This window comes from Amphibalanus amphitrite, unplaced genomic scaffold (genome assembly GCF_019059575.1).
Source record: "Amphibalanus amphitrite isolate SeventyFive unplaced genomic scaffold, NRLGWU_Aamphi_draft 000024F_arrow, whole genome shotgun sequence".
NCBI classification, from domain to species: Eukaryota; Metazoa; Arthropoda; class Thecostraca; order Balanomorpha; family Balanidae; genus Amphibalanus; species Amphibalanus amphitrite.
In genome coordinates this window covers 84,338-96,479 of record NW_024881520.1, presented here as the reverse complement: position 1 = coordinate 96,479, position 12,142 = coordinate 84,338, and the positions used below count along the sequence as shown (strand labels likewise).

General features: G+C 53.8%; 1 protein-coding gene across 1 annotated transcript in view; it reads right to left on the bottom strand.

Annotated features, from left to right (window-relative positions):
- The window catches only part of LOC122393487 (nascent polypeptide-associated complex subunit alpha, muscle-specific form-like), a 65,687-nt gene that overhangs the window by 15,156 nt on the left and 38,389 nt on the right, over nucleotides 1–12,142 (bottom strand). Inside the window, exons 3-4 of the mRNA XM_043389538.1 lie at nucleotides 6,123–7,778; nucleotides 5,391–5,868 (exon numbers count right to left, since the gene is read on the bottom strand). Of these exons, the coding sequence (XP_043245473.1) occupies nucleotides 5,391–5,868; nucleotides 6,123–7,778 (2,134 nt within the window). The remainder of the gene's footprint in view (nucleotides 1–5,390; nucleotides 5,869–6,122; nucleotides 7,779–12,142) is intronic.

The window sequence follows — 12,142 nt, the reverse complement described above, 5'->3', positions numbered from 1 at the left end:
GGTTGCGGCTTCAGCAAATACGACAATTAATTAAAAGCGGAACCAGGCATATAACGTTTATCTGTCTGTCTAAATGTGAAGGTAAACAGAACGATTGATAAACGTTGCATGACTGTTTCTCAACGCTGCCTGCAGTGCAGGACAAGAAAGGCAACGATGGGTTGTATTTTGGCAATCAATCTGAACTGCCAGTAAGGCAAGACGATTATTTCGATGTTGTACGTCCGCCTACCCTGCCTACATTTTGTAATATCGGATATCATATTTTCCTTCTTTTTGCGATACAGGGCAAAGGATGAGTGACATTTTATAAACCAACTAGGCCCGGCGCTTGTCATTGAATCGGCACTTAATCATTTGGGTGTACCGGTAACGTCATTTACGATCAGTTTTGCGGTGCGTTTTTACAGTTATCGCGGAGTGGCCTCCGGGAACTTTATAATTGGCAAACCATATCTACATCGCTACCGGCATGCAAAGAAGTACCTAAAAGTATTGCAAGTTTCTCAAGCTCGAGAGTCAAAAAACGCTGAGCTCCGTTCAATATCGATAGCGAGCCTCTCGTGACAGCTCCGCGAGCCGTCAAACTTCATTAGTCACGTGCAAGGCTTTCGGAATGGTTTCCCTGCGTGCCAGTTGGGCTGACGGCGGCTCACAAAGACACCGGCAGAATTATAATCACCCGCAGCTCCGTCACACGGGTTTGATGTCTGAACAAAGGTAGAGGAGCAAAGCAGGTGGACGATGCCAGTTCGCCGCCATATGAGCCGCCAATGAGCGTGCATGGCCGATTATTCGCGAGAGATCCAAAGCATGGACCGTTTTTGCATTCCACGTTCAACGTAGGTATTTTTGCAAACAGCCGCGTTTTGGCATGAATCTTACCATTTTGTGCCATTTCATATTCAGTATTTTTAATTGGCGAAAAGGTCAAGAAGCAACTCGACAAAAAATGTGGATCATAATGCACGGATAACTGAGAAACGATCCCAATAATTTCTTCCATGAGGTTTAGGCCGGCTGTGAAACTATTTGAGATGATCTATTCAAAGGTTAAACCCACAATCCTAACCCCGCCCGCTCCCCTGTAGTTCCGGCCTGACTGCATCTCAGGACGCCATCACGGGAGGCATGCGGGACCGTGTAAAAACCAAGGTCGCCGGGTATAGGAGCCGCGCCCACACGGCACGCCGACGGTGTTATGGCGGCGATACTGCGCCTCCAGTCACCTATTTAGGGGGCTTGACGTCGGTACTGAGGTGTCAGTGGCTGCAGCTGCAGGTCACAGTATGTATGATGAAGGGATCGATAATGTTCGCCGTGTCAGCATTGAATTCGGAACCATAGCTCGTTTGGTGTTATATGGTTGTTTCTCACGAAAACCCTATGATCCCTATGAACTGGCGCTCTGTATACGGATACTGACGTAACCGAAGATCGCGCACAGCTTACTGAAGCCGATCCAGACTATCGGCTGATCGTTGGTCCCCTTATCCGTGCACGATCAATGAAAGCCGCGGTGACAGCGTCACCGGCCGGGCCCCCTCCAAAACGGGGAGGTAAAAACTCGCCTCCGTCGGCCACTTTCTGCGCCGGTTTCCTGTCAGCGAGTGGCCCGACGGCGGGACCGGAACCGAGAAAGTCGTGAGCACCATGTGAAGCGACCTTTACCTCCGCGTGCCGCCATTGAGCGCACATGCCGCCCGTTTCCTGGCTGAATGGCGCTGCGGAGAATCGAACAGACCGGCCGGCCGGCCGACCAGACGGGCTGAGACGGGACGGACCGGATGTGCTGACCGGTCTGGGACTATACCGTGGACCACTTCTGTCTCCGCACAGACCGGATGGTTCAGTGGTCTCCGGCATGGTCCACCCGCTGTGCTGTTTACAATCCGGTCTTGGTGTCTCTCCTTCGCCCGCCTCTCCTCCCATGGTCCATAGCTGGACCAAGCACCGGAATCCGGACCCTGTTTGCAGCCCCCCCCCCCCCCTCCCACCACCCTTTACAGGCAGGCTGTGTGTGTACATACGCTGTCCAGCTTCAACCACTTTCCATTCAAGCCATGGATGTAAGAAACAACATAGGGGTTTCACCTCCGCCTTTGGATAACGATCAAGTTTCTCGTTGTCATCGATATGCATGATGTTTTTCGATGAGAAAAACATTGTACCCAGATAAAATTGATGGTTCACTACTACGCCCTTGCAGCGATTCGCATTCCCTCCCAGCTCCTTCGCTCTCTGTATCCCCTCTCTCCTGGCTGGTCGGACCACGTTTCATCTGACCTTTGACCCCGTCAGGGTGGGGCGATTGCCACACCACTCCTATGAGATCTGCGCCACCTTTGGAGTCGCGATTCCCACTGATAACCCGTGGCACGACCAGTCGCAAACTGCAGCGACTAGCTCCCCTCCCTCACGTTGAGAAGCGTGGTTGCCAATGGACAGTCAGAGACAGGAGTACCGTCACGTTTCTTGCCATCATTCCCCTGTCTGGGAGTGCCGAAGAGTGACATGCTCGGTGGCTTAGACAAGGGCGCATCTCACGCCGTTGGCTGGCATTAACAATTTCACGCGGAGAGATGCGTCTGAATAATTCGTAGTTTGACTCTCCAGAATCGATAAAATTAGCCATGGATGTCAGCACACAGTGCGTCGTGAGTGTGGATGATAGTCGTTGGTGACAGCTGGAGAAATGAAACACAAAGGCAGAAGGGAGGATGACTGTATCGAGTGTACCGGATTAGAGGCGAGGTGCACCTAAACAAACATTGATAATGGTCTGTAATTGCACTGTCCCCAACAAACGGGGCGAATACCTTATGGTTATAAAACACGTATCTAAATCTATCATGCTTGGTCATGGTAATGATGCTTGGTCGTGATCACACAGCTCTAGCCTTCTAGCCTTCAAAGCTCGACAACGCCCAAAAAACAAATGAGTTGAGGCGCTACACCTTGCTCTTAGATTGTTGAGCTTCGATGATTTTTGACGACGTTGAGCACCTATGCACCCAGTTTTATATTTCTTTAGTTTACAAACTTATCCTCGAGCTTTTATCTTTTGGAAGTGCATATAGTCTAAATCACTTTAAAACCCCACTTTTTCTGTTCCACTCTGCTGTAAACCACTAATGTCGTTATCAACGTCTTCCTCACGTACGCCAACATCTTTTCCCCTTTCTTCTCCGGCTCCCACTATCTTATCCATTGTCCATTGCACGTCTATCTTACCCCTACTAAACACCGCCATTGCAGGAGCGAGCGGGCAGCCCCAGCCCCTCCCCGTCCCCAAGGTCGCCCGCCCGGGGGGGGGGGGGGATTGATCCGACGGGGGCGAGGCAGGTGCCAGGTAGATACTCCGAGGTCAGTGCAGGGTCGGCTGACGCCTTTCTCCACTGCTGAGCGCCCTGACGTGTTTACGCCGAGCTCGGGACCACACCCACGGTAGACCGGTCCGCGGGGCATATCAGTGGCGGCGGGGGGGGGGGGGGGTACCGGGCTGTGAGGGAATATGAGAACGAGAGCTCCTTGAAAGAGGCGAGACCTGTAACTTATGCTGCACAGACTGTGCGTTGATGAATGCTACTTGTTTACAGAAAGTTGGTCTAATGGATGAAGTAGAGAGGCTGTCGGATCAGACCAGATGGCATATGTATTATGTACGTAGCATAGTTTGTTTGTTGTTGCTATAATGCCACCAGTCACCACAAAACCACCACTCTAACACCTTGTCCGGAATCGATTTATCGTCGGCTGTAAATCACAGTCAGTTCCATGCCTGCCGGAATCAGCGCTCCATCACATTTAAAAGACAAAGAACATTATTTCGGCCGTCGGAAACAAAGGCAATCTGGCAGTTAACCGCCAAACAAAATTGAGTTTAAATGAAAGCCGACGGAAATGCCGTTTACTATGTCGGAAATGACTCAAAGACACTCGCCATTTGACACGATATTATACGAAGATTGGCTCCACCCTCGGACAATGCAGCCAATTTGCCCTCATTTTCGCCTGCTTCGAGCCATCGACGGGTCCGATTCCAGCCTCACGAATACAAAACTAGCCAAGACGTTCCAGTTCCGGTGGCCCGGTCTAAGCCGACCCCACTAAATGGCTATCGGGGAAAGCCGACACAGACATCACGGCTGCCTCTGGTATGGCCACGGGCACGTCGGTAGCTACCGGACACAACAGCTGAAGCGCATTATGGTACGATCGACAGTCCGAGTCGGATTCTGTCTCTCGGGATTTCTCACGGTGATTCACCGGCGGCTCCCACGGTAGTCAGACATGAGACAATTCCGGCGCGGCTGACCGGGTTGTGCCGCTAATGCCGCCATGCCTCGACGGGCCGGCTTCACTGTCGCGAATATTGGTGGAGAGAATGAAAGTCAGAGGTCATCCGCTCAGCGGCCGGAAGAATAACGACCGAGACGAGACCAGACTCATCGGCGGGGGCGAGAAAGCCTCTTCCGCGGCTCGGCGGAGGATGTAACATAGACCCGCTGTTAAAGACCGGATGAGTGCTTTTACCAGCGGTTATTGACGGGAATAGGAACAATTTTCCACTAAAATGCGCTATTACGCTGTTTTGTTGGATGTTTCACTTTTGTGTGTGATGGGCAGCTCGTGCTAAGTATGTGATTATGACCATCAACAGAGCTCAGAAGACATTATGAATGCATTATTCATAGAGATCATCCCTTCTGATTTATTGAACAGAAGATAAGTGTAAGCCGGATACGCAATATGGGCCAAGGCTTCTGCAAGCAAACCGTGCTGTGACAAATGTAGTTGATAGGTAGGTATATACCTATTATGCCATTGTGCTTGTGCTTGCATTTCACTAGCGCTTCCATAGTCCTTGTATTCGGAAGGACGCTACCATTCCGTAGTCCATATTTATTCCATTTGAAAGAACAATTGACTTCACTTTAAAACTTGGATTATAAGGCCGCGTTACAATTAGACGCTTAGATTTTCCTCGCTAACTACTTATCTGGTCAAGCCTTGGAAAGACTAGCCGTCAACATCCATTCAAAATGCGTTATTGCCAATAAGCATGGGATCTGTGCAGTAGCAATTTTAGATAAAACATTTGAGTTTTAAACTCAGTCAGATATGATCAATAAGCTCCTGTGAACAAGCTGCTATCGAAGTCGCACTAACGGACGGATCCTCTTTTGGATTGAAAACCGCAATGCGGACCTTGACTGCCGGTGCGGTGCTGCTGCTAATCGGCCGCGAACCCTGCTCAAACCTTTCACCGCTCGTATGTCTCTGATGACAGCGGTGACCACGGATAATGCAGATGGAACGACAGTTGAACAGAGCGTCTCATCCCGCAGCGATAAACCCCCTCCCCTTTCTCCCCCAAATGGACTCACCTGTCGCGATGCTGACGTTTGTTGTTCGCCACTGGCCATTCTCGCCGATCTCGATGGCTACCGTGGAGCCGCTCACGGTCACCTCGCCGGCGCCGGCTCCAGATGACGTCATTTTGACGTCACCCTCCGGTCCGCTCGCGGTCGCATCCTTTGTCCGCTCCTCCTTTGATGACGTCATTTCACCATCAGCGTCGTGCTGAGTCCGGTTTACACGATCGTAGGCGTCGGTGATGGCGGCGACGATATCGTGCTGCTTGTCGTCTGGGTCCTCGATCTTGTCAGACGCCTTTTTATCGCCGGAGGATCCTTTCTTGTCGCCGGAGAGGCTGTCGTGTGAGCGGAAGTGGACACGTTTCTGGCGCTGCTGCTTCAGCTGCGCCAGAGTAGGCACCACCGCGCCACATTCGGAGCCGGTGTCGGTGCCCGAAGTGCCGGAGGAAGAGTCGGCCGCCGGCGTCTTCTTCAAGATGGACTTCACCTGGATAAACAGACGGCTTAGTGAGGAACGTGCATCTTTAATGAATCCAGAAGCTATCTGACTTTAACAGTGTCTACACTGGCACGCACTATTAGGTACCTACCTTTAGATCCAACCCTGAGTTAAAACATTCCTTGCAAACCATAATGTCAGGAATCTTAGCCGAATTTTATCGGCGGAAAATCTACCCTTTACTTTAGTCCTGTGATACTCATTTTTACTGGTGACCTGTGAGTTATCATTCTGCTTCTCACCTGAAGAATATCGCTCATGGAGATTATGGGCTGCGGCGCTCCTTGCTGGACCTCCAGCTTCTTTGCCGTCGCCGTCCCTGGCTCCGCGTCCGGCTCCGTTTCCGTCTGCTCCTCTGCAGCGGCCTTCTTCCTTCTCGGTGGCTTCAGAGGCTGGATGCCGCCTGTCTGTGGCGGCGGGGGTGGAGGCGGTGGGGGAGGAGGAGGAGGTGGTATTGTCGAGGTCGGAGCGGGAACGGACGGTGCAGGTGGCGGCGGCGGAGCGGCCGGTATCGACTGTTTTGGTGGTGGCTGAGAGGGCGGGGGTGGTGGTTGAGAAGGTGGTGGCGGTGGCGGCGGCTCGGTTGGTAGCGGTGGGACTTCGGCCGGAGGCAGAGGCGCAGTCGCCATTTTCCGCTCCCTCTGAGTGATCCTCACACTGGACGATCCAGCCAGGGAGAGTTTGGCGAGCCTGGAGCCTCCGACCGTCTGTGGGAATCGGATCGGCTCGACGCCGGCTGGAGACAGCCTCAGCGCGCTCGTTCCCCGCGCACTGGGACCCAGTCTGAAGTCATCATCCTTCGACTTCGTCTCCCGCTTGGGCGGCGTGGTGGACTCCTCTGCGCTCCACTCATCCTCCGAGAGAGACGAAGAACCAGAGTCGGGCGACACGCCGCCGCTCTCCGACTCCTTCTCCTTGCTCTTCGTCTCCTTCTGCTTCTCCTTCGGCCGCGGCGGCTCGGGGAGGAAGGTGGTGAGTGTCTGCGGCACCTGTGCCTTGGAAGGCGGCGGAGGCGGCGCCGGACAGGGCACCTGCAGCAGGGCTCGTCTCTTCTGCGCCGTATGCGCCGAGCTCTCCCGGGCCAGGTAGTTGTTGTCGAGGCTCTCGCTGGGCGGCATCGGCGGCGCCGCCCACGAGGCCTGGTAGGCCACCGCTCCCGGCGCGTACCCAACCGGCTGCGGCCAGCCGGCGTCCACAGCTCTCGTGTAGCCGGCACGGAGTCGGCCGTCCACACGCGGAATGGCGTACTCGCCGGGAGAAGGCGCCGGGGGACGCTCGTGGCTCTGCGAGCGGGGCCGTTCGTAGAGATCGCCGTCAGACGCTCCCAGTCTGGACCTCCGCACGGCCACGTACGGGTCCTGATACTGCGACGGTGAGGCGGCAGCTCGTGAGCGAGCCTTTACCTGGCGCACCGTCAGCTTCTCGGCGCCACAGCGCTTACACGACGTCTTCTTCCTACCGCGGACGCTCTCCATGAGCGACTTTTTGCAGTTGCACACGCCGGGTGGCAGAGGAGGAGGGTCATCGACCGGCGTGGCCACCACGGGCACGGCGTACTCGGCCGGAGCGTATGTCTCCCATGGGTAAACCAACGCCCCGGGCGGCGGAGGTGCGTCGAAGGCGGCTCGTGCCGTGGGTCGACGCGGCGGCATCCGGGCCGCCACCGTGCCGTAAGGCCTGGCCACGGGCGCAGCGAACTGGGAGGGAGGCCGTCGCGGCTGGTCGGCCAGCCACGCCTCGGCGTAACGCATCGAGCGGGCCAGCGCCGAGGCGGTGGCCGGTGTCGGCTCCTGGTACTCGGAGACCGGCGGCGAGCGGACCAGCTCGCGCAGCTGGCGGTCATCCGACCGACTCTTCTTGCCGAACTTTAGCCAGTCGGAGAGCGATTTCTTCTTCTCCTGCGGGCAGACCAAGAAACGGAGTGTTATGATAACGCAAAACGTTTAGCGCAGGGCTCGATTTATTTGACCAGAGACATCTCATGTAATGCGCTGGCTGGCTTTATAAACAGCAATTATGTGAATACTGTTACGTGAATACCACTTCGGGATGCGTTCTTATTTATGAAAATATATCAGGAGGTTTGAAATTGCAAGAGCAGGGAAGCCTGGATTCTGGAATCATGTTGCCAGCATTGTTTGATTCGGTAACTACCCACGCCCCGGATTACGGCAAGACTATTTCAAGCAACAGCGAATAGTCACCACTCGTGTGATTACTATTTACTGTTCACATGAGCCCGTGGCAACCCACCTATTGCTGCCACTTACTCAAGCACTTGAGCTTCGCGGGAACGACATGAACACCATTTCGTTATTGCCCGTGCTTTCAGGTCATTTCCCTGCTCACGATTACACGGCACGCACGAGCAGGAAACATCAGAGGCAGCTGTCACACCGCCGGTCTTTAATGACGGCACGGCGGATGTAACGATACCCTGCCTCGCTTTCCGCCCGTGTCTGTCTCTGTGTGTGTGCGCACTGTGTGCCGCGTGTGCGCCACGCGGTGCGACAGCTCAGCCCATTTCTGGGAGGAAACCGGCCGGCGTTTCTCCGGTGTGGGTCAGACGGTGGGATGTAGGTCGCCGGTGGCTGCCCGCTGGACCGGCCCGACCGCCCGGCGCGGCAGCGCGGCCCGGGCCGGCACGAGCGATGCCCGCGCCGTACCGCGTCGGTGGGCAGCGCGTGGGGCCGCCGGTTCCGCACGGTGTTGCGTCTGATGGTACGCACCACCGACAAGGCGCTGCACAGGTGGAAAAGATGCACATTGTGTGATAAGAACCGCTGGTGGGATTACATCGACATCTTTGGTTTGATGCATGTTCGCGTAACTGTGTCGGGCCTGGTTCGAAATTGTTCCGTCGAAGTATGCTGGACGCACGTCAAACGAACCATGTTGAAATTTGAATCTACGTTTGTCAAACGACATCGGGTTCGCATTGGTCTGTCAAACTCTGTCGGCTATCGGCAGTCTGGCAAATTATGTCCAGTACACGGCCGCTCCTCAAGCCGTGTCGTCGTTCCGGTGAACCGCTATCGTCTCACAGCGTCATGCGACCGCCGCGACCGCGCCACATTCGTCGCACCGTCGCCGATCGGGCTTTGTGAGCCGATTTGGCCGCAGTGTGCGTGACCATGAGCCACTCTACGCCGCAGCGCGCCGCCTCGGTTCAACGACTCGGCGGCGTCTGGTGGCGCAACTGTGGCGACGGTCGGCGCGGTCAGGCGCCGCTGGTGGCCTTTTTTGATAGGTTCTCAGGGGAAGCTTCGAATGAGACGGCTGGCTTTGACAGCCCTTCCCGCTGACTTTTGGCTGTGTGTTGTGGAGAAAACGACCACGATCAAACTCTGGACGAACTTAAAACATCGATAAAAAGAGATATCGTTGATTGGGTTTCTGATTGCAAAGAAAATGAAAACTTTCATCACTTCCTTGGTGGTTTGTTCTGAAGAATATCAAAGACTTATCTGTGGGACCGTTTAAAATCGCTTCTACGGACGATCGTGTAAAGAGACTGAAATTCTCATGCATCAGTGAGGTAATTTGATCACTGACACTTCGGGGTAATTTGTCAATGCAATTAGCATCCTGGCAGCACTCAGCAGACAACAATGGTTGGCTCTTCGGTGTCTATAAGTGAAGAAGAAATGCACAATGCCCATCACTTTGTAGCTTTGGAACACTTTCAGGTGGGTAGGTATAGATAATTACAGTTGCTTTATCTTGAACTTCTTTTCATTGTTCGGCTACGTTTAGTGCGTTCTACTCAATGAATTATACGAAACATGCAAACACGTTTTGTCTACCTGCAAAGCACGTTACACTTCCCACGAAGCCATCGACAAGTCTCTACGTCCTGGGGCCTTATATGAACTGAGCACCCGGGAGATATGATGTATGACCCTACCGTAGGCATCCTAGAAGACAAATTATTTCAGTACGGGTCCTCAAGGGACGGCACACTAAAATGTGCGCATTCAGACAATTACAGAAATGATGTATTTGGTGGCTATCTGACCACTTGGGATAGAAAATGATAATTATTGATGGGCTAATTTTCAATTTGGTGTAGCTCTCCGGTATAACGGAATTCAGGCTTCCGTCATAATGCCTGATGCATGTATTTAACTGGGATCGGACAATGCCCGGAGCTTAGGCGAGATAATAAATCAATTGCGAAAAATAAAGCTTACAACAAACAACAACTGATACATACCTTATCATACAATTTTGTCAGGTTTTATATAATAACGACGATACATAAAAGGAACGGCTACAGATGACCTTATGTTTAAAAGACCAATATGTACATACCTTTATGATAATGTACAATTATTATTCAGTCTGCAGTCCCTTATTCGTAAACAAAGAACAGGAGCAATGAACAAGAGCATGAGTTAACACGTGGATTTGATACCAACGGGGAATACTCCAACATGCTGTATTTGATCAGGTGCGTCTATCTCATTATACAGACCTCCGAGCCTCACTTACTACCTGTTATGGCCTGGGGAATATTAACTCCCTGAATACAGTATATTTATCGGCCGCGATGAGTTCGGCGCAGGGGTAGTGATCGCTGGCGCACCTCCCCCTGTGGGGTTCCGGGTGGTACTGCCTCAGAGACGACCTTGTGACGTCTCGTGAGGGGAGTGCCGGTATCGCCGAACCGAGAGAACGGCATCATTACAGATATTCTCACGCGAGAATGTCATCTGGTGGAGGAGAACCGTCGCGTTTGACCTTCCACGCCAATGCGCCGCAGGAGTCACCAGCTCGGGCGGGCTGATCACCAAAAGGTGACACCAGTCGTTTCTTATGTCTGTTTGACTGATGGAGAAGTAGCTAGAAACTTAGTTGACGGGTGAGAAAGCTGTCTCCCTTCAGACTACGTCTCCCTGACATTCTCCTCGCGCAAATATAATCACGCTCAGCCGGGGCTCGCGGCTCGGAGCCGACGCGTCTGAAAGTGAGACCTGGGTCTCGGCGCTGGTCGGGAAAGCTGCGGCGCGGGCGAGCGCCAGTTTCGCCTCGTGGGCGCCGCCCTCGCCGCCCGCCGAGACTGGTCAGAGGTCAGCTATCGCTGTGCCCGGCGCACAGTCCCAGCCAGCCCGTCGGGACAGCCGCAAAACCCACACTGCCGGCCAGCGGTCGACGGACCGCTGTCGCTAGTCGAGACAGCCCCCGCCCATGGAAGCGGTGTCGTTTTACGTTTTCTTCCTTCGTTTGACACGTTACAACAAACTCGCCTGGAGTAAATGCTGTTTAGCTACACTCTCCTGGACAGCTTTTCAGCGCCGCCCAGAGAAAAGAGCAGCCCAAGGTCTTCTTGTGTCTTGTATTGTGACTGTCGCCTGGCTAAAAACGCTCGTAGCCACTTGTAGACGTCAGTCTCGAGACTCTGTCTTATCACTTATCACCCCGCAAGTGTCGCCAGACGTTCCATTTTAGCAGGTGAACGAAAAACAGCACTTATGACGGCCCACACATCGAACGAGGCTAACCCCTTCAGACTGTGGTGGAGGTATGGGAACCACCAACTGGTACGTGGCGACTTCACTCGGTCAGGCATGCGTCTTCACACGCTGGTCACATGAGTTGTGTGAGAGACAGCTGACCAGTGTGTGGGTAATATGCACGGGTTAGGTGTACGTGAGAACGCAGGACATGTGAACAATGAAAATGTATACTTCTGGCTGAGTACCCATTGCTCAACAGTCATCACAATGTCGTAGGCTTCACTGGTCCCTGAAATGGCTCAGGCCTACATACAAGGGTTGTGCTCCAACTGTGTCTGTTTGAGATGAGGTGAGAGTGACGTGAAAAGAGGTGGAATGAGATACTGAGGGACGTGCCAGGCCGGGCAGCACCCTTTGCAAGCACCGGACCCTAACCCGGCGTGTGGGTGCGCCGTGCAGCAGTGGTTGCTGAGCGATGGGTGTCAGCGCGGGTGTGCCTGCACCTCGGAGATTCATCCGCTGATGGGGTGGGTGGAGGCGGGTGCGCCTGAGGTCGGGACTCGGGAGGGTCGCCGGGAGGGTTAGGGACTGTGCTGAGCTCGCGAAAGGTGGCGACGCCCAGCAATGAGCGACGAGGAGAGGCTGGACGCCTCTTCAAGCTTCAGCTTCAGCCCGAAGCTTGAGGACGGGCTGAAGTGAAGCTTCACAGATTCGACGATTTTATCAGAAGATCGTTCGTAGAAAGCGAAAACAGCTGGAAGGAAATGCGTCTTCGGAAGATCAATCATCGAAATTAGTTCTGA